Genomic DNA, 23,790 nt, shown 5'->3' on the forward strand with positions numbered 1-23,790 from the left:
TAACTTTGGCAGTAAGAGAAGAAAAATAAATTTAAGGAATTAGAATAGACAATGAGGAAACAAAACTATCACTCTTTGCAGATGATATGATGGTATACTTAGAAAATCCTAAAGAATCAACTAAAAAAGTACTTAAAATAATTGACAATTTTAGCAAAGTTGCATGATATAAATCCATACAAATCATCAGCATTTCTATATATTATCAACAAAGCCCAGCAGCAAGAAACAGAAAGAGAAATTCCATGTAAAATAACTGTATAAAATATTTGGGAGTTTACTTGCCAAGACACACCCAGGAACTATATGAACACTATTACAAAACACTTTTCACACAAATTTTCATATCTAAACAATTGAAAAAATATCAATTGCTCATGGGGAGGCCAAGCTAATGTAGTAAAAAATGACAATTCTATCTAAATTAATTTTACTTAGGCTGTACTATACTATTCAAACTACCAAAATATTGTTTTTAGAGCTAGAAAAAACAATAACAAAATTCAACCAGAAGAATAAAAGGCCCAGAATATCAAGGGAATTAAGGAAAACATTCAAAGGGAGGTGGTCTAACAATACCAGATCTAAAACTATATTATAAAGCAGTAATCATCAAAAGTATTTGTTGCTGCTTAAGAAATACAGTGGTGGGTCAGTGGAATAGACACAGTAGTAAATGATTGTAGTAATTTACTGTTTGATAAACCCAAAGACTCCAGCTTTTGGGATAAGGACTCACTATTTGACAAAAACTTCTGGGAAAACTAGAAAACAGTATGGCAGAAAGTAGATATTGACAACATTTCACTCTGTATATGGAGATAAGGTCAAAATGGTTACATGATTTAGACATAAAGGGTGATACCATAAGCAAATTAAGAGACCAAGGAATAGTTTACCTGTCAGATCTATGGAGAAGAGAAGACTTTATGACCAAATAAGAGATGGAGATCATTATAAAATTAAAAATGGATAATTTTGATCACATTAAATTAAAAAAGTTTTTGCACAAACAAAATCAATGCAACCAAGCTTAGAAGGAAAGCAGAAAGACAGGAAACAATTTTTATAGCTAGTGTCTCTGATAAAGGCCTCATTTCTCAAATATATAAATAACTGAGTCAAATTTATAAGAATACAAGTCACTTCCCAATTGATAAATGGTCAAAGGATGTGAACTGGCAGTTTTCAGGCAAAGAAATTAAAGCTATATATAGTCATATGGGAAAAAAATACTATAAGTCACTGTTGATTAGTGAAAAGCAAATTAAAACAAATCTCACACCTATCAGATTGGCTAATATAACAAAACAGGAAAATGATTAATGTTGGAGAAGACATGGAAAAATTGGAAAACATATGCATTGTTGCTGAAATTCTGAACAGATCCAACCATTCTGGAGAGCAATTTGGAACTATGTCAAAAGGGTAATCAAATTGTGCATACCCTTTAACCCAACAATACCACTTCTAGGTCTTATCCCAAAGAGATCATAAAAAAGGGAAAAGGACCTGTATGTATAAAAAATATTTATAGCAGCTGTGTTTGTGGTGGCAAATAAATGGAAATTGAGGGAATGCCCATCAGTTGGGGAATGGCTGAACAAGTTGTGGTATATGAATACAATATAATATTATTGTGCTGAGAGAAATGACAAGCAGGCAGAATTCATAAAAATCCAGAAAGACTTACATGAACTGATATTGAGTGAAGTGAGTAGAACCAGGACAAAATTGTCCACAGTAACAGCAACATTGATTCATCAACTATGATTGACTTAGCTCTTCTCAGCAATACAATGATCCAAGACAATTCCCAAAGATTTGTAATAGAAAATGTGATCCACATCTAGAGAAATAACTATAGAGTTTGGATGCAGATCAAAGCATACTATTTACACTTTTTTTTGTTGTTGTCGTTGTTTTGTTTGGTGGGTTTTTTTCCCTTTTGTTCTATATCTTCTTTCACAACATGAATTATGTGGAAATACGTTTTACATGATTGTGCATGTATAATCCATATCAGATTGCCTTGCCATCTTGGGGAAGGGGTATGGGAGGGAGGGAGAAAAAAATTGAAAATAATAATCTTATAAAAATTAACACTGAAAACTATATTTACTTGTAATTTGAAAAAATAGAATACTCTTTACCAAAAAAACAAATATAGCAGTTTCCAAATTCTCCAAAATCCTCAGTCAGTTGTATAAACTGTAAAATAGGTTTTACCTGCATAACTCATCTGCTTTCAATGAGAATAAAATGAGAAAGCCCCTTAAAAAGATTAAATCAGATAACTAACATATTTACAAAAGTATAAACTGTAAAGTGCTATATAAATACTAATGGTTATTATTTAATTACATGGCAGTCAAAATAGGTCACAAAATTTCAAATGATAGAAATTAATTGCCAGTCAATGAGATTCTCCCAGAACAACATGTCTAAATATGCCTTTCCAGAAAAACAAAAAAAAAAGTCTAACAACCTGGTGTTGTCTATGATGCAAAAGAAAATCCTAATGTGCTTGTTTATTTCATTGAATAGAATGTTGGAATGGGGGGGGGTTGGTTTATTTCATTACTCAGACTATTTTTCTACTGGCAAAGGAAATTGCTATGTTGCCAAATGCCTTGCAAAGGAAGATCAGGTCTCTAAGTAGGAGAGGGATGGAGAAACCAGGCAAAGGGAACTTAACTTAGCAAAAATAAACATACATATAATTTATATAACATGTTTTGCTAAGCACCTTCAGATGAAAAGTTGAACAGTTAAGTGACAAATGTAAGATTAATAGATATCAAGCCCAAATTCTCAGGATATCTTATGTCCTAAAAAAAGTTAGATTACTAGAACTAGTCAATTCCAAGTCTGTTTCCCAAGTATGGAGAAGTAGAGAAATCTACAACCAAGTTTATCAGGATTACTTGGTGCAAATTTCAAAAAAGAGGAATTATTTATTTCAAGGGCTGGCAAATTAAGGCTCTAGCTCTCCTTCTGCTACTATGAGGGAAGGATTTTTTTTAAAATATATTTAAATAACATTTTATTGTATTTTTAAATTTTCAATTTACAGGCCACACAGAAACAGGCAGTGGGCCTGGATCTCACAAGCCATATAGAAACAGGCAGTAGGCCCAGATTTGGTGCTGAGCTACAGTTGGCAAACCCCTCATCTATTTAAATTAAAAAATATTGGTGGTAAGCAATTATATTTTAAAACATTAATTTATCAACTAGCAGAAAGTAACCATTCAAGGGATAGAGGAGGTTGGTATTATTTCATCTGACTAATTGAGTTGCTGATGAATTGAGTAGTAATGAGTCAGTCAGTAAATAACCTTTTACTAAGCTCCTCCTATGTACCAGGTGCTATGCTTAGTGCTGGAGATACAAATAAAGAAAGGGAAGAAGACCATCCTTACTCTAAATGAACTCACAGTCTAATGGGAGAGATAATATATAAACAACTATAACAACTATATAGCTATAAACAGCTATATTTAGGATAAATTAGGATTAACCAATAGCCATCTCTCTATTTTTTTTTTCTGCTAAAGGAGACAGCATAGCATCCAATTCACAGATTCCCAGCTACTGTTTTATGATTTATGCAAACCAGTTTGGGAACACACAGCTCAACAATTCTATTACTGTTTCGAGATTCAAGCCCAATCACCAAACTTCTAATAATCTTTATTTATGAAACATTCTAGAATTACAAAAAAAAGATTTTAAAAGCCAAAAAAAAAAATGGAAAATACACTTTCGCCTTTTTGTTGTTGGACTTTTTTGGGGTTGGATTCAAGGTCTTTATAGAAGAGATGTAAGATTCCCTGTCAGAAGTATCTATGCTTCTCAAGCCCATAATAAAAACACAGTGTTCTCCTTAATCACTCAAGGTCATCAACCCTCGTGACTGCTCTGGACAGTCCACTTGGCATCTTTTCACTCAGAGCCATGTCCCTGACCCTTTGTCTACTCAATAACTTCCTTTCCACTAATGTGAAGATGCCTGGCCTTCTGCCCTTATTCTCACTATTCAGTGAATTAGTCCTCTTGTCTGAAACACTTGGTATCTTCATTAGGTCAATCCCCCTGACCTTTCTCATTCCCTGACCAATGACTTCTATATAAGTTTCACCTTCACAGTATATAAATCAAAGTCTTCATTTAAAACACTCACAGCAACATAAAACCCAAATAATGTTAAAACAAAGAGAAAGCCAGAGCCAGAGACAATGAAACAGATTGTAGCATCGTGACTTTAGTCACAAAGTTTCTGAAGCTCATGAAATAAAATAAAATAGAGGAAAGAAGGAGGCAGGCTAGTGACAAATTAACTCCTTTTATCCTCTTGAGGAACACTACTATTTATCACAATCACTGACCCCCTAAGCAATAATCTCCCATTAGGTATTTGTCCTTATAGCATCACAGGATGGAACAGGCCTTACAGATTATCTGGTCTAACCCTCCCAGAAGCGGGAACTGAGGCCCAGCTTGATGAAAGGACTTGCTAAGAAGTGGCAGAGCTAGGATTCAAATCCATGCCCTAGGACTTAAAATCCAATCTTTCCTTTACATCATGTTGCCTCCATCCTTCCACATGAACCTGTTCCCAAAAGTGCTGCCCTAACCTAAAAGGAAAAAAAAAATAAAGGAAGAATGGCTTAGCTCAATTTGACACTTCTGACTACTATTTGTTGTTCAGTCATTTTTCAGTCATGATCAGCTCTTAATGACTCCATTTAGGGTTTTCTTGGCAGAAATACTGGAGTTTTTGCCATTTCCTTCTCCACCTCATTTTGAAGAGGAGAAAACTGAGGCAAAAAGGTTAAGTGACTTGCCCAGGGTCACACAGATAGTAAGTGTCCAAGGCCAGATTTGAGCTCAGGAAGATGAATCTTCCTAACTCCAGGCTCAGAACTCTATCAACTGTGCCAATTAGCCTTACTCTAATTGGTAGGTACAAAAACTTGAACCAAAGGATCTTCCTGCTTAATAGATCCAGGCTCACTACAGAGGAACCATCTAATGTAACAGCAGCAGCAACAACAACAGTAACAATAACAACATTTGTATAAAGCTTACTACATGCCAGGCAAAATGCTAAGTGCCTTACAATTATTATCTCATCAGATTCTCACAACCACTTACAGAAAGCGGGTGCTATTATTATCCTCAATTTTATACTTAAAGAAACTGAAGCAGACAGAGGTTAAGTGACTTGCCCAAGTCACAGAGCTAGTAATTGTCTGAGGCCAGATTTGTACTCAGGTTTTTCTGAATTCAGGCTCAGCAATTTATCCACTGAGCCAGCCACATATCCCTATGTACAACTTTTTTTTAAAGTGAGACAATCAGGATTGAGTGACTTGCCCAAGGTCACACAGCTAGTACGTGTCAAGTGTTTGGTCTGAGGCTGGATTTGAACTCAGGTCCTCCTAGACTTCAGGGCCAGTGCTCTATCCGCTGCACCACCTAGCTGCCCCTCCCCTAGGTACAAATTTAAGTCTTAACAACATACTTTAAAAACATATCTGAGAAGTGGTCACCCAGGTTTGTCTAAAGTCTTCCAATAATGAGGAACACACTGTGTTCTGGTATACTTTCAATGATGTTTGCAACTGTAGCACTAAACTTTTTGCAGATATGACACTAAGTTCCATGGGCTGTGAAGAGAACACAGGGATGGCCCCTTACATGTCAAGTGGACCCCCTTTGTTCAGTGTATGAGAGGTCATAGATGAGCAGACATGGATAGATTTATTTCTGCATCCTTGGAGGTAATTCCCTACATGAATGTTATTCTACATCCACTGGAGCAGCCTGAAGAAGTGCACAGGGAATAAGAGAAAGGTTCTTTTCATAAGCTTTTTTAAATTCTTAGAAGAACTCATCTGACTTATTCACTCATTTAAATTTTCCATGACAGTTTATTGGTCAATGGATAAAGCTACTCAACCCACACTCTTAGAATGTCCCCCAACACTGTTGTATTATTTGGAATAAGCACCAAAAATATGGAACTGATCTCTATTAACATCATTTTGAGTTTCTGATGAAAATTGGGTGAAGAAAAGCTGACTTATTTAGAAAGATAATTATATAGATACATAACACTAATCAGTGAAGGTAAATATTTAGTTGTGTGTATGGAAACCTTAGCAGGCTATTTACTCTGTAATTCAGTAACCTATTTCTCAAAAGTTTTCAGAAATAATACTCATATGAGAAACTTATTTATTCTGGCTTAGTGATACTTCCTCAACAGGTAACAACTACAGAAAGGTCTGTTCACCTAGAAAATAAAGAGTCCTCTATAAAGATTGAGTGGAAGGTTGGAATGGCTTCCTTTGTAATCAATAATCAACAACCAAGTTTTTGATAATCACTTACTATATGCCAGGCACCAACCAGACCTTTTAGGTTGACAGAATTTTCCCAGTCAAGTGCTACAACGTATAATGTTGTTACTTATGACTATTGAATAAGTGACCATTTCCAAGGTGTTTTCAGAAATGTCACAATTGTTGTGTGTATGTATGTATATATATATATATATATATATATATATATATATATATATGTATGCATATACACATATATGATCTACATCTACACACACACACACATATATATGTATATATATCTACATACATACACACACACACACACACACACACACACACACACACACATATATATATAAAAACAAGAATCACCATGTCAACCTACTTTCCTACTAGCTTTATGTTTCTAAAGGGTCTTATTGGAAAGTACATAGTCACATAACCACTGATCCATCATTTCCCCAATATGTCTGTAATATATGCACCTTACTCATATACTCTTATTTTCTTCTTCTGATTTCACCGTGTAGCCTTTTGACGATTATACTTTTTAAATAGACAATGGTATTGTAGAGGATAGAGCTCACCTTGAAGCCCCAAAGACCTGGGTTCAAGTTCTGATTCTGAGATGTACTTGCAGTGCGACCTTGGGCAAACCACTTAACTTCTAAGTGTTCTAGGCAAATCTAGAAGGCTTTAATTTGAAGAAATGGTGTGGACTGGCATTAAAAGAGGGAGTTTTCCCATCTAAGAATACCCTATGCCAATAAAAAATCACAGTCTATTCCCTATCTTACTTCCCTAATAAATATGTCAAAACAAAAAACTTATCAAGAAACTAGATTTTTGCTAGCTATTTTAATAACTATTTTTGCTTATATTCTTCATAAAAAATATGTGCTCATTCAAACATGAATCATGTAAATTATAAATATACATTATATAAATATGTTATGACTATTATAACTATAAATATATATGTGTGTGTGTATCATATAAATGCATTGAGAAGCAACTTTCTGGAACAGGTTGATAGGCAGCCCTGAGGCCCAGAAGATGCAGGTCCAATTTCCACTTCTGTTCACACAAATAAAGTCAGATATAAATAACTGGAAAAACATCAGTTGCTCATGGGTAGGCTGAGCTAATATTATATAAATGACAATTCTACCTAAGCTAATTTTCTTATTCAGTGCCATATCAATCAAACTACCTAAAATTATTTTATAGAGTTAGAAAAAATAATAAGATTTATTTGTAATAACAAAAGGTCCAGAATATCAAGGGAACTAATGAAAAGAAATGCAGGGGAAGGTAGCCTAAGCATTCCATATCTTAAATTGCATTATAAAGCAGCAATCATCAAAACTGCTTGGTACTAGCTAAGAAATATAGTGGTGGATTAATGGAATAGGTTAAGTATGCAAGTCCCAGCAGTCAATGAATATAGTAATCTATTATTTGATAAACCCAAAGACCCCAGCTTCTGGGATAAGAACTCATTATTTGACAAAAACCGCTGGGACAACTGGAAAAGAGTATGGCAGAAACTAGACATAGATCAAAATCTCACACTATATACCAAAATAAAGTCAAAATTGGTCTATGATGTAGATATAAAGGCTGATACTGTAAGCAAACTGGGAGAGCAAGGAATACTTTACCTATCAGATTTATGGGGAACAGAAGAATTCGTGACCAAACAGGAGATAGAGAATATTACAAAAAATTTTTAAAGAAAAAAACTAAATAACAAATTCCACCTCTGACACATATTTGTTATGTAACCCTAAGCAAGTTGCTTAACCTGTTGATGCTCCAGGCAGTTCTTTAAGACCATCCATTGCAGAGCAGGTGCTGATGTTCTTTGGTTGAGACAGTTTTCTCATTAGAAGTTCCCTATGCCAGTGAAATTACAGATTAAGTCTATAACAATATGCTACATTACACACATCTTCCATGCCCATGCATGCATACATATAATGCATCACATATTGGAAAAAGTTTCCATGAAGTATTTCCTAAAAATGTCTAATTTGGGCGAATCCAAGCATTACTTAATTCTCTGGCTGATGTGTCTGATGGCATCACTATATTCCTCAAAAATACATCAACATAAAGCACATGGGAATAGTGGATCTTGTCAGCTTAAAACCTCATTGGAAGCAGGTAGGATATCAATATACAAACATACAATAGTGAACGGGCAATTGGAAAAAGATGGATACAGAAGTACTCTGTATATTATTTGAATTTGTTGAATTATTCAGAATCTATCTAGGAGTCTCCAGTGAAAAATTCCTTCAGCAATGGTACAACATAAGGTTTTAGCAAGACCTGGAGATGTCCATATCTATGAGGAGCAGCAGTGTAAACTGGAGTTTAGACATCAAGTACCTGTTAGTTTAAGTTCTAAATTTATTACTTAGTACCTGTGTGACCTTGGGCAGATCACTTAACATTTTTGATCCTTAGTTTATTTAGTTGTAAGCCAGTGGAGTTAATTTGGTTGCTTTCTAAGAAGCTCCCTTCCAGCTCTAATCTAACCCTCTATGGCTGCTTTTACTTTTCTGCATTTTTCCCTAATCAGAAATATCAGATGCCCAGCTCACTTGGGTAATATACCATGCATGGGTCTTTTTCCACTAGGAACGTAACTCTAAGAGAGGCAATATTGATACAGATGAAATTGTTAAAGAACACACACTCCCAAGATGGTCCTTTCCAAAAACCCGCTTTTATCATGTAATTTCTTGCATAAAATCCTTCATTTACATATCCTTGTGAAAGTTCATATTCCTAAGCCTCTTCACAATCTCCACTGCATGCAAACTGATACCCAGTATTGTCCTTGTGTTTTCCCATCTCTTTATTTTTATTCTTGTTATTTCTCCCCATTTAGAATGGCCTGCTCCCACTACAACCTACCAAATTCTTACCTAAACTTTAGGTCCCATTTCAAATCTCAGTTCTATGAAGCCTTACCTGAACACCACCAGAAGTTATTGCTTCTTCCTCTGAACCTCAATGACACTTCTATCTGCAACATCAGTTAGGTACTTACTATAAAATGTCTTGTAATCTTGATATAGCCAACTAGAATAGAAGGGCAAAAACTGTTTCATACTTTTCCCCTCCCCATCCCAATTCCCTAGTACTTAGCCAAGTAGCCTGCATGTGTATAGTAGGTATTCAGTAAATATCCATTCTACCAAGTTCAGCAATTTTCTCAGGTACATCCCCATTCACATAGAGTTGAAGTAAAATTTTGCTGTTACCTTTGACTTTTACCTGTCCCTTATCTCTCATATCTAAATGAGTCACTAAGTCCTACTGATTCCACCAATGTAATATAGATATCCAACATGTAATATGGAGACCACCACTTTATATATTCCATCATTACTTCCCTCTTGGACATCACAAAATGCTTTGTTTTAAACATAATATGCATATCATGTATTTCTTTTTTTCTTTTAACAGAACTGTAAATTCAGCACTAAAAGGAACTTCCTATGAAGTAACTCCCTTTAGAAACATAGATCAGCAGCATCTGTGCAATGCATAACACTAAAGAGCTTCGTGGGAGCACCATAGGTCAAGAGATTTGTCTAGAGATACAACTCCATTATTTATCAGAAGAAAGACTTAAATCCAGGTTGTTCTGATGCCCACCTTTATCCACTGCGCACAGTCTCTTATGTATGACAATGGTGTTTTATTGTCTATTCTGTCATATGTCTAATCCCGAAATAGGCCATAGGAGAATGTCTCAGTGAATCTTCATGTATCCAAATTTTAATTTTTCTCTTGACATAGATAATTCATACATTTGTTCAACTGAATTTCATTTTTGAATGAATAACTGAATATATACACAAAAAAATTAAAGAAACATGCAGATATGTGATTTAGTACTTGCATTAAGCAATTGTATAATTCATTATCTTTGTTACCTCATTCAGATTTAGAGAAATTTGGAGAAATAGTAGCAATGCTTTAAAAAAAATGAGTCAGAGAAAAATAGGACCAAAATGATCCTTGACAGAGCATGAAACCCATTTCTCACTTTTTAATTAGGCTAAAACTGTACCTAACTTTGTAGATATGTGCCTCTTCAAAAAGATTTTCAGGAAATTCCCAAATTCTCCTTATTTCATGTCTGCATTTTTTGAACATGAATCCTCTTCAGTATGTCTAATATAACTTTTTATTCAAGCTGATCTCACTTTCTTTTGTCCTTTCTTGAATGGAAAATGTGAGAGCTTATTCCTATAAATGATTTTAAGTTATCTAGATTGTTTTAAAAGCATAGTTCAACTGTCTCTGGATCTTTTCTGAAAATATTATGAACTCTCAATAAACACCAGGCAGCAATCACAAAGCTAGGCTCCCATGTTCAGCACACAGTCTCCTATTCACCTGAGGCAAAAGAAGAGAATCTGGTTTTGAAACAACAAAAATAAAGTATCACAAAATACTAAGCTTGCCATCATGTTCTGATTTACTTCTAACAAAATACTAAAATAGCGAATATAATTTTATATCAATATGAAAGTGCTTTGTCAATAAAAATCATTCACTTAAAAGAATCAATTCCAGTTTCTTCTCCCTCTAATCCTTCCTCAAGTAGCTGCCAAAATAATCTTCCTAATGCATAGATCTGACCAAGTCATTCCCCCATTCAAAAATATTAAATGCCACTGATCCTTCTCAGCCTCTTCTGATGAAACATCCCATGTCCTTCCCCCCAACCATGGGTACACCCCTGGGCCCTGTCCTGGGCCCTCTCCTCTCTACCTTATTTTTTTTAATCCATCAACTGATCAGTACAATTACCAATCATGACTTTAGAGGAGCTATTCTGAGCAACAGGTTCGATTCAGAGAACATAATATACATGCATACATACATTCATATATGCATACACACATATACAAACATACACATATATGTGCCTGCAAATATGCACACACACACACACACATGTATATATATATATATATATAATATATATATATATATATATAGAGAGAGAGAGAGAGAGAGAGAGAGAGAGAGAGAGAGAGAGAAGAGAGAGATTACCAATGTAGAAATGTGTATTGCTTTACTATTATTTTGTGTTTTGCAGTTATGTGTTTTACTTTTTTTTTTCTTTTATCAATGGTGGGGACAGGATATAAGGGGAGAGAAAGTAGATTTTTATTAATTGAAAAAAATACAATTTAATTTTTAAAATTAGTTGAATATATAGGGGCTGGTGAGATCACACAAATGACCCTCAAAATCTACATATCCAGATTTCATCTTTCTCCTGGGCTCTATTCCTATGCAAAAACTCCTTGCTGAGCATCTAGACCTGGATGTCCCATATGTATCACAAATTCAACATGAGTTCTGTTTTAGATATTATTTTTAACCTTTAACTCACCCTTCCTCCTAATATCTCTAGTTATCTTCAGAGCACTACCATTCTTCTACTTGTCCAGATTGCAATAGGAATCATCCTCAATAATTCACTCTTTTCTACCCCTCATATCCGATTAGTTGTCAAATATCAATTCTGTCTCCTTGACATCTCTCATATCTGCCTCCTCTCTATTGATATTGTAACTATGCTTGTCCACAGTGTCATTACTTCTTGCCTGAACTATTGCACTAGTCTCCCTTATTCCAATCTCTTCCCTCCCCAATCCATCCCCCCACACAGGTGTCAAACTGATATTCTGAAAGCACAGTTCTGACCTCCTCACTTCCTTGGTCAAGAAGCTTCAGTGACTCTCCAATTTTTCCAGGTTAAAATAAAAAATTCTATTGTTTATTTCAGAATCTGGATCCAATCCATATTTCTAGATTGATTATTTACACATTACTCACCTTCATTAGTTCAGCTTTAGCCTACCTAACACCCTACTTGATGAAGTTTTCCTTACTAAGTTTTCAAGCCCAAATTTGCCTCTTTGCCACACCTACTCATTTCTCCTGGGTCTTTTCAATTGGGCCAAATAAAACAAGTTTATTGCTAAATACTTGAAGGCAGCTATCAGGAATCACTTCCCCCTCTCTTATGACTCTTCTCCAGGATAAAAATTCTCAATTATTTCAGTAAATTCTCATATGATATGGCCTTCAGCCCATCACCATTGCGATTGCTGGCTCTTGGATACTTTCCTGCTTATCAATGTCCTTCTTAATTCGTGATGCCCAGAACTGAACACAATCCTCAAGGTGAGGTTTGATGAGGGAAAAATATGAGATAATCACCTTTCTATTCCACGAAAACCATGTACTTCCATGCATCCGAAGGTCAAATTTGCTTTTTCCCCCTGCCACATCACATTGGTTACTCACACGAAACCACCAAGATCTTCATCAGAACAACCACTGTCTGACTCCCCCATCTCATATTTGTCTAGATGATTTTTGTTGTCAAGTACTTTACATTTATCCTTTGCTTATCATCTTATCAGTTTCAGTCTAATGGTCTAGCTTGTCAAGATCCTCTTCAACCAGAACTTTCCCACTTTGCCAGCTAACGTTGTGTCACCTAAATATTTGATGAGTATAAAATTGTCTTCACCAAAGTCACAGATGAAAATATTGAATAGCATGGGTCCAAGTACAGATCATGGGGACACTCCATGGGTGATCTCCTGTTATGTTTACATTGAACAATTAACAGCTACGTTTGGATTGGAACCTCTTCTCAACCATTTGATTGTATAATCATCTAATCCATATCTCTCCATCATCTCTATAAAAATAGTGTACAATACTTAATCAGAAATTTGCTAAAGATAAAGGTCTAGACCCCAAAGAGATCAAGGAAAAAGGGAAATGACTTGTATGCACAAGAAAATTTTAGCAGCTCTTTGGGTGGTGGCAAAGATGTTGAAACTATGGTAATGACCATCAGTCAAGGAATGTCTGAACAAATTATGGTATACGAATAAACTGAAATACTATTGAGCTAAATGAAACAATGAAGCGGATGTATTCAGAGAAACTTTGGAATGCTTGTATGAACTGATGCAAACTGAAGTGAGCAAAACTGGAGAACAATGTATACAATAACAACAGCATTATAAAGACAAATAACTTTTAAACAATTGAGAACTGTGGTCAACACAATGACCAACAACGAAGATTCCAGAGAACTTCTTATTAAACTTGATCTTTGCATTCTTAACGGAGAATAGATGGATTCAAGATTTAATTTGAGATGTGTATGTGTATGTGTATGTGTGTGTGTGTGTGTGTGTGTGTGTGTGTGTGTGTGTGTGTTGGACATGGCCAACACAGGAATATGTTTAGCTTTACTATGCACATTTGTTACAAGAGTTTTGTTTTTCTCTCCTTTACGATATGGGGCAAGGAGTGTAGGGGGAAGAGAAAAAAAAATTTTTAAACTGAAAAATGATAAACCTAAAAAATTCCTCATTTTACCAAAATACAGAGAAATCATATCCAAAGTATTGCCCTTATTTTTACTACTTTAATAATCACGTTAAAGAAGGAAATAAAGTTAGTCTAACATGACTTTTTCTTGATAAACCTTGATGATTCTTTGTAATCACTGCTTCACTTTTAAAATGTTCACAAATAGCTTTTTAATGATTCATGCTAGGAATTTTTATGCTAGTCAAAGACAACATCATTGGTCTATAATACTTAGACCCCTTCAATTTCTGTTTATGAAAATTAAGATAACATTTGAACTCTCTGAGATCTGCTTTCTCCAAATTGAGGATGTATGTCACACTATGTACAGATTTTTCATCATCACCCCACATTTGTATTTGCTGAAATTTTGGCTTTCCTTCAAGCCCAGTACAGGTGTTACTTTCTTCAGGAAGTCTTCCCTGATACAACTTTGATTAAAGTTATACCTGTGTACATTCTTTCTTCCCATCATAATGTGAGCTTCTAAAAGCCAGGGTGGTGTCACTTGTGGTTTTGTATTCCTAGTACCCAACACCCTGTCTAACACAAAATAGATGCTTTAAAAATAGGTACTTTAAAAATAGATACTTTAAGAAAGTTATTTTCTTGAATTGAATCTCTTCCTTCCCTGTTTTAGAGTGCTTTGTCTGGATGTCTTTGGCAGCTAGGTAGAGCTGTAAGAGCTGCCAGACTTGGAATCAAGAAGACATGACTTTAAATTCTGACTCAAACACTTACTGGCTTTGTGACATGGGCAAATCACTGAAACCCTTTCAGTCTCAGGTTCCTCATCTTCAAAAAAGGAAAAATAATAGCATTCATCTCACTGATCCCTGTGAGGATCAAGTGAGATAATATAAATCAATCTGCAAAATGGAAAGTGTTTTAAACACATTAGGTATTAACTCTTCTTTGCATTATCGCATTTCTATACACATCATATTCCTCTTCTTTATATTCTCGGCAGTAACCAAGCGGTCACTGTATACCTAGGACTTTATACATAGCCGAGTCTCTTGTACATAGCAGACACTTAATAAATATTTTTTGATTTGATTTTTGATGGTGTTGAATGAAAGCCATCTTTCAAAAATGAAAGCCAGTTCAGCAAAACTCTCTGGTCCCTAATTACACAACCTTTCCATTTCATTCTACACAAACTACCGAGATGCAGACCTAATCTATCATATTTAAATATAATTGTATATCTCAGCATGGTTGGGTGAGAGGAAGAATTACTAATATATGCAACATCCATGCCTACTAGAGAGAAGGAACTATTCATGCATGGCAAAAGATCAATCCTCAAAAGACATTTCCTACTGGATATGTGTACTTTAGAGTCCCCTCATCTCACTTCTTTATTTATGACTTACTTTTGGTCCATGGAGAATGGGACAGAAGTACCACATGGGGAGCAGAGCATGTTTTCTCTTCAGTACTTCTCTTGGCTTCCTTCCCCTCTGCCATAAGATATTATTTCCCTGCAGTTTTTTTCAGAATCTGTCCTTCACATGAAAGTTAATAAAAATATTGCTTTAAAAAGATGTAGAGTCACTTTCGGGATTTAGGAGCATCTAGAAAAGTTATGACGTATATGATGGGTTACTATTTGTTAATCAAGTGCATTCAGTTACATCAACTGTTTATTGTCAACAATAGGGGCCTCATAAGATCATCAAAACCATCCCCCCACTTGGTGGCTCCCCTCCATCCAAAAGATGCCGTACTTTAATTGTGGTCACCTTTGGACACCAACAGTCTAAAGGTTCTAGACTTAAAGTAGCCAAGTTCCCAAAGCCCCAAGAAGCCAGAATACTGGCAACAGAGGGGATTATGGTCTTACCTTCCTTAACAGTTGAGGGTGTCCAAAGTGGAATAGGCTACTTAGGGAGGTAGTTGATTACCCATCATTAGAGGTCCTCAAGTAAAGTCTCTACATGACCACTAGTCAGATGTGCTATATTGGGTATTTTTTTTTCATAGGTTACCCATTAAGGTCAGTGAGTTCTCTCATAAATGTGACTCTTTGATTGATTCTGGGGTCCATCACTATGCACAAGAATGAAGAAATTGGCCATGGGTCTCAGTTTTGCTTAGAGGAACTCCCTTACTCCCTACATTGTAAAAACATCTCTAAATCTAAACCTTTGCTGAAAGAAGCTTCCAGGAAAAGTAGCAGAGGGTAATTAATAAGATCATAACTCTGAAGATGGGTGAGACCTGAGAGGCAATCTAGTCTAATTCCATCATTTTACAGATGAAAAATCTGAGGCTGACTTGTGTTAAGTGATTTTCCCAAGGCCACACAAGCAGTAGAAATAAGAAGATTTAACCCGGTCCTCTGACGTGGCTGCTGTCTTTCTTCTGTACTACTCTAATTCACTGCTTTGGATGCATCTCAATTGCCAGTGACTGCCTAGGACTTCCAGCCATGGAAGACAGGCCCAAATAGAGTCAAATTCTCATCAAACATAACTTCTCACACCATCACCAACAGAAAATGTCCCAGGTCAACTCAGTGATCCCCTTACAATTAGTAACTAAATAAAGGAAACTTGGTGGTTCATATTTACTCAAAACAGAAGTTCTCAACTTGTTTTGTGTCATGGATCCTTTTGGCAGTCTGATGAAGTCTACTGACCCCTTCTCAGAATGTTTTTAAATGCATAAAACACATAATATTACATAAGAAACAAATTACATTTAGTAGTTATAAAAATATTTTAAAAGTAAATTTATAGACCCTAGATTAAGGACTCCTGTTCTAAAGTGAAGCCAACTCCTGCAAATGTCCAATATTAGTGAAACCAACGGAAAAAGGGGTCAAGACTAGGGCATCCTGAGTTGGCTCCAGTGTTTTTTTCTATTTTGGTAAAAAAAAAATAGAATTATACAACACCATCCCCCACTACTATCGTATTTATCATAACAGTTAATTGAAAGTTAAAGTCCACCTAGAAAAATACATAGAATATGAGTAAGTTCTCTAAACAATATACAGAAATCTAGAGCATTACATAGGATGTGACTCTGAAGCCAAGAATCTTTAGAATGGTACAGGGGAGTCATTCAGCACTATTCATTAGAGATCAGTGACCTCAAATTGTGTTTCAGAACAATAGGCTTAATTTTTATGAACATAAAAAAAAAGTAAAGCTGCCTGCAGGGTCATTCAGGGAAGCCTAGGCACAGTAGACATAGCTCTGTTTCACATCTGGAGGGGGCATTTCCCCATTATGAACTCTTCTACCACATGGAGCCCAGATATATGTTAAAAGTCTGTAACCTCCTTTCAATAAATGGATCAATTTTCTGAAGTCAAGGTTATATCCCAATTAAATATGTAATGACTACAATGTTCAACAATTTCCTGTAAGATGTGATTTTAATACCATATTTATTAGAAATCATTCACATCAAATGTCATTTATTTATTTGTTTGTTTGTTTGTTTGTTTGTTTTTGCTTTTTGGTGAGGCAATTGAGGTTAAATGACTTGCCCAGGGTCACACAGCTAGTAAGTATCAAGTGTCTGAGGCCAGATTTGAACTCAGGTCCTCCCGATTCCAAGCCAGAGCCATATCCACAGCACCACCTAGTTGCTCCCACATCAAAATTTATTGTATCAAAATGTTAATCTTGCCCATAGGTTGTCAGATATGTTTTAAGATAATGTTTTACCAAGTTCTCTTTAAAATTTTAATGTTCCTTAAGGTTTATCTTTGAACCTTAGTCAAAGAGCTATCATCAGTTGACGTGGCTTATTTTAGAAACAAATAACCGCTTAAAAACAAATGCAACAATTATAATAATGGAGCTTGTCTCCCCCCCCCCCACTCCCACTCCCACAAAAAGTAAGAAAAACTTCAAGTCCTTTCCCTTCATTGTAAAGGTAGGGGACTATAATGCATATAGTATTAGAAATGGTCAATGTGTTGTTTGGGTTTGTTAAACTGTTTTTCCCTGTTTTTTAATCTTTATTGCTGGGTAATAAATGGAAGGGAAAAATCTGGAAATAATAATAGAGACAATAAAAATAAAAATGAAATGAAATTAACAGGTACTGTAATTCTAAGCACATCATTAGACATACCACAAATACAACAGTTGATTCTCAGCTACTAAAATACAAAACTGATGAATGGTCCTAAATTCAGTATTACAGTCATCACATCTGTACTTTCTGAGGGCAAGACAAAATCAAAGGCATGTAAGTTGAAGAGGTCACCCACAATTTTAGCATCCTTACCTGGAAGTTGTACCTAGTTAGGCTTAGTAATCAGAAAAAAAAATCAGATCATTTTTACTCTCTTGATCTCAATGCTGAATGCCATCTTTAATTACTATCATAAAAATCCTATTATTTCAGGGACTAAAAAAAGAAAATCTAGAATCTTTTTCTCCCTAGAAACATACTTAAAACTAAAGCAATTTGAGTAGCAATGAAGAAAGAACACTAAAAATAGTGACAATGAATAGGAGAAATTGATAATGTACTGTACACAATAGTTTGTCTTCTAAAACTATAGGACCTCAGATTTATTCTTAAGGATATAGAATCTAACCCTATCATTCAAATTACCATGGCTAGTTGTTAAAAAAATTAAAAAGGCAACGCAGATTTAATTTTAGGACTTATCTAAAGAAGGCAAAGTGGAAAGGCCATGAAGATCAGGTAACAGTAACTGCACCACTACCCAGGGCAGGAGAGGAAGACTGAACAGTCCGTGCTGATACCTGTATGTAGTATTGCTACATCCTCTGTTAGGCTACCCTGGCAGCTCTGGATGATCACAGCTATCGATGCTATGAGACCAATCACAATGTCTTCGAATTGCAAGGATTATCAAGTACACCCTATACATTCAGTATAGAATAGCCAAAAAAGCACTGGAGTAGGAATCTGGAGAGCCATAGTCTTTGCTGATACTTTATGACCATGTGGCCATGGACAAGTCACAATCTCCTTGAACCTCAGCTTTTGCATCTGAAAAATAGGGCTAAAAAACTACATCACCTACCTCCCAATATTACTATTAGAAAATAACTTTGTAAATTGTGTTAGTAGAAGTTGGGGGTTTTATTAAGGAGACCTGTCCTTATCACATCTACTTGGGGGTTGGAGATAGAATTTTATGATTTCATTACTGTAGGGAACTCTCAGTGAGGACTCTTCCTCTATCAATGCACGAACTTAAGAGAGTTGCTAAAGTGGAGAGTTGACATACTGACTTGCCTAGTATCATCCAGCCAGTATGTGCCAGAAGTAGAACTTGAATCCAGATCTCCTGAGTCCCAGACAAGCAGTCTAACTCTTACACTCCACAGCCTCTAGTTTTTCTTTATATCTTAACTTATTTAATAACTAGGTAACTGCCTCTCTTCCACTTCCTTTCACCATCACTTCCACACCTCATGAGCAAATATGGCAAGAGGGAAGAATGGAGTCAAGTAGGCTTCATTGTGTTGCCTTTCAGTGGGATGACAACTCTATAAGTTATTGTCTTCTGAAGTTATAAGCAGGAACCATTACGAATTTTAAGATCTCTATGGGAACTTGTAAATCACTGGTTTTCAGTATGCCAGATTGCCTAAAGTAATGAGTGACTGTTTGGTTGTTAAGTATCATTGTTATTGTTCACATGCTTGGATATTTCCCCCAATTATATTAAATTATTTTACAAGCCTATTATTTATAATTATGAGTGTAGTGGTTTAGTAACTAGCTGACCAAGGACCTGGTTTAATAACTAGCATCTTTATAGTCCTTTAAAGTTTGCAAAGCATTTTACATTTGTTAACTCATTTCATTTGTTTTAACCCAAAGATCTACACAGTGACAAGTATGGAAATGTTACGCATCTTTGGAACTGAAATACCATTTATTAAATGTACAGGATGACACTCATACTCAGTGAAATAGCTTGGTAGCTTCACCAATTCTGATGCCTCCATAAAGAGGCCACAAGTAATCTCTAGTTATGAATAGAAACCATTTACAAAGGAATTCCCTTTTAGCACTCTTTCTAAAATCTGTAAAAATTGTAATTTAACATGAGCCACCTTTTAGAACCCTTTTAAAAATGGATCCTTTCCTTTTGGAATTGCCCAAAATTCAGGATCATTAATTGCACACTAGGTAAATTAATTTTGCACCCTTTTCCTTGCCATCCTCCAACCCTAATCCCATCTATTTTGGTGGGTGGATGGGTCTGGCTTTTGTAAAGTCTCATGCTTTCTGGGCTGATTAAAATTTGAACTAATATCAACTATTTCAGTTGTTGTAAAAAAGGGTTAGTTTTAAATGCCAGGAAATCCAGGGCGAGTTTCAAAATTCTGAAAAAACAAAGTACTCCCAAATCTACATCCATCAAATATCCCAACAATTGAAACAAAAAATGAATAACTTTTCTTCCAAGAGGTCATACTCGAAAATACACATCAGTCTGTCAAGATTTTCCCATATCTGACTCTTGATTTTATGAACAATTCTTAGATACTTCCCACTCTGTGCCCCCCCCATGACTTCTTGTAGTTGATACTTGGAGATACAGGATTATTACCTAGTTAAAGCTGGAAAAAAACATTCAAAATGAAATACTATTGTCATTCAATAAATAGTCACAAGAAAACTTTTATTAAGGAGTCTGAAAAATGCAATATCTGGCCCTGGGGGTAGAATTTGAGAATGAAATCTATGAAATCTAAAGTCCCAAGATTTGGCAAGTTTGCACATGAACATAATGTTTGCCTCAACATTTCTTTCAAAGTTCTAACATGATTGTTGTTTTACTTTAAGTAAGTATTGGACATAATTAAAAGTGTAATATAGGAGCTTTCTTACATGAAAGTGCTATGTTGAAATAATCTCATTCCATGTAGACCACTTTTGGATAGGAGGCTGACTACCTTTACAAAAACAAACAAAACAAAACTTATATTTGTTTTTGATGAACCTAGCATACCCTAAAATCCAGAATCTTGTCATCATCAAAAAGTACAATAAAGGTTTCTTTCTGTAAAGCTCAAAGGTCTCTTAGTAAAGCTCAAGTTAAGTACACATCAGAAAGTTCTTACAAGTAGCAGTACATACTGAAAACGGCACCAAATAGCTAAGTAATCTAGGTTTGGATGTTCCTAAGTCACAAAAAGCATAACAGCAAAGATATTAAGAAGACGTTGTGTCCAAAGAGAGACAATGTTTGTTCTCTTGGCAGAGTATAAGGTCAGGAGGAAAACGCAGGAAAAGATACAGATAAGTCAACTGAGATAGGCATCAGATTACCTGTTACTTGTCATGAATGTATGCTTTGGATATGGGCTAAAGAAACAGTATCTATCAGGCGTTCTAAAAAGTGCATAAACTCAACTACTGCCTTTGGAGAGTCTTTGCCCTGGAATGAGGAACACTCAAGGTGAAGCTATCCCTGATTGCAACCTGACTTGGGACAGCTGTTTCTAGGACTTCTTGCAAAAGAGGTTGCAATCCCTCTGGGAAAGAATCTGAGGCTGAGCCTAATAGTGCCCATCAGGACTAGCACCAACTGCTGGCACTCTAATCCCCTTCCCCCCGCAATGCTGATCCCATTTCAGAATCACCCTGAACTTGAATGAGAAATTCATTTGCAGGGAATGGGGTCTACAGAGTTTTCTTTTGCCATCGCTTCCTCACTACAAACTTTGCCTCCTATTCTTAGGAACAGGGTGTGCTTTTTTTTTTTAATAGCTATTTAATCCTAGTTAAAACTGGGTTAAGGTGCCGACGATGACAAAGCAGTACTTTAACAGAAAGGACCCAACGTTTCACAGCAGCGATTTCTTCACTCGTCACAATCACCAGCACTCACTCCTAGACATTCTAGTCTAAAAAGTTAGGAGTGAGACAAAGAAGGGTCGCAGTCCACAACTTTCAGCAATTGAAGGAAGCAAACCATCCTGGTAACTGGTACGGCGAGTAACTGGCCACTTAGAGGAGTGAACCATTTGAATTTTCCTTTTGGACAACCTCACTTCACTGCAGCCCCAGCTCTACTAGGGTGAAACTGCATTGAATGGGGGGAGGGAGCAGAATCCCCACCCTAGCCCACCTCTAACCCCTGCAAAGGCTGCGGCGCTTAAAGCAACTAGAAATAAAGTTTGAGCATTACTTACCATCTCGCCTGAGGTTAGAAGAGCGCAAGGCTTTAATAGATCCGCTCTGGGGAATCGCCAAAGCGTCCCGATAGCTACAAAAGTTTGCGCACACTATAGTGTACAAGAGGATGAGACGGTACATCGGGATTCGCGTCCCTAGGCCCACGCTGCTCCAAGAAAAACCTGGGCTTCCCCACCAAGGGAGTCCTGCACCTCACTGCTGCTTGCCTTACAGTCGCGCCACTGTAGATAATCCGCGGGCGCCGCAGGCTGTGCTAGTCTCCGAGTTCTCCCCAAACTTCCTGCATGCTGAAGTTTGTGAGCCTTGTGTGACTGGACAAACAGCAGGTTGATTTCCTCCCCACAGCCCCTCCGGTGGCCAGCAAGAGCAGCTGCAGAAGGAGGATCCAGATGTCCTGTGCGAGTCCTGGTCCAGACCCAGCGTGCGCTCCGAACAGAACCCGTGCAGCTACTGCAGCAGTCAGCCAGCCTCAGCCTCTGAGCTGCACATACAACATGCTCTAGGAAGCTAGAGGTTGGAGTGCAAAAGCTTCCTCCAGGCGACTGAGAACTGTCCTGGCTACTGAGCATGCCCAGTGTCGAATTGGGAATGAGCTCTTTGCCTCTTGGAGCTTGGACTGGGACTTTTAGTACAAGAGAGTTGGAGGAGTAAAGGACAGAGACTGAGATTACACCTGGAAAAGGGAGAGAGGCCTGGGAGGAGCAGGACTGGAATCATAGGTCCCGATTCCATCCCACGTGTATCCTCTCCTGTCCAGCCCAACTCTCTCAAGGTTTATCATCTCAGTATTGTCCAACTTGAATAACTTCTTTCTTTTCTTTGGAGGTGGGGATGGGGGCTTGTTATAAAAGAGGATGAGGATGACCCCAGGTTGAGTATGTTAGTTCATTCATTCATTATTCATTCATTTAAGAATCTACTATGTGCAAGGTACTAAGTACCTGGAACCAAACAATATGTTGTTAAATAGATAGTGTGATATCATAGAAAGAATAATGCTCTGAGACTCAGGAGAGTTTCCAGGCTTTATTGGGCCATTTGTTAATTGACAAGCGATCCTGACTCTAATTGACAAGCGATCCTGACTCTATCCAGTTTTCTCAGAATCTGTTTCCTTGTCTGGATAATGGCGACATTATCCACCCAACTTACTTCACAGACTTGTTCTCAAGATCAAATAAGAGAATTCCCTAGAAAATATTTAAAACCTGAAAAGCAGGAGCCACAAGAGAACTATTACTACTGTGTTGCAACAAGGTAATAGAAGAGAGGGATAAATCCATCAAAGCTAAGTCCCAGAGCTATGGTCATTGGTTAGAATAGCTCTAGGACAGAGCTTCTTAACTTTAGGTCTGGGAACTTAAAAAAAACCACATTTTGATGACTTTATTATAATATATTTGAAGTATTGTATTTTATGAACTTAAAAACATTCCTCTGAGAAGATGTCTGTAGGTTTCACCAGATTGCCAAAGGGGACCATGACAAATGAAAAAGTTTAAGAACCCCATGTTCTAAGATATCTGATTTGGGGGCAACATCAGAATTCCACATAGCCTCTGAATTAAAGCAGCTAGGCAGTTCCCAGGCTAGGAAGATCAAGGCAACTCTAGCTCTGATACCCTGTTGAACTGATGTGTAAACCATGTTCCTATTTCAGAAACTCTATGATGCTAATGACTACATCACTGATTTAATTTAAACATGTTAATTCACAAAATGACTTTAAGAGCATTCTACCTTGTCTTCTGAAGGCCTACATAAGAGTGTTCTCAACCTTTTTTCACATCTTGGAATCCTGGGAGGCGGGGGTCTAGGAATAGAGGCCATCTGG

The 23,790-nt window shown here is 36.5% G+C and overlaps 1 protein-coding gene across 3 annotated transcripts in view; it reads right to left on the minus strand.

The window, feature by feature from the left end:
- PDGFD (platelet derived growth factor D) overlaps positions 1-22,499 on the minus strand; it is a 313,836-nt gene extending 291,337 nt beyond the window's left edge. The window contains exon 1 of one of the 3 annotated variants that reach the window (XM_020996113.2): positions 21,953-22,499. In XM_020996113.2, the coding sequence (XP_020851772.1) occupies positions 21,953-22,076 (124 nt within the window). In that variant the 5' untranslated portion in view covers positions 22,077-22,499. The remainder of the gene's footprint in view (positions 1-21,952) is intronic. The other 2 variants (XM_020996114.2, XM_020996112.2) reach the window with 2 other exon arrangements.
- Positions 22,500-23,790: the final 1,291 nt, after the last annotated feature.

The sequence above is a fragment of the Phascolarctos cinereus genome, unplaced genomic scaffold (assembly GCF_003287225.1).
Source record: "Phascolarctos cinereus isolate Bilbo 61053 unplaced genomic scaffold, phaCin_HiC Scaffold_726;HRSCAF=1367, whole genome shotgun sequence".
NCBI lineage: Eukaryota > Metazoa > Chordata > Mammalia > Diprotodontia > Phascolarctidae > Phascolarctos > Phascolarctos cinereus.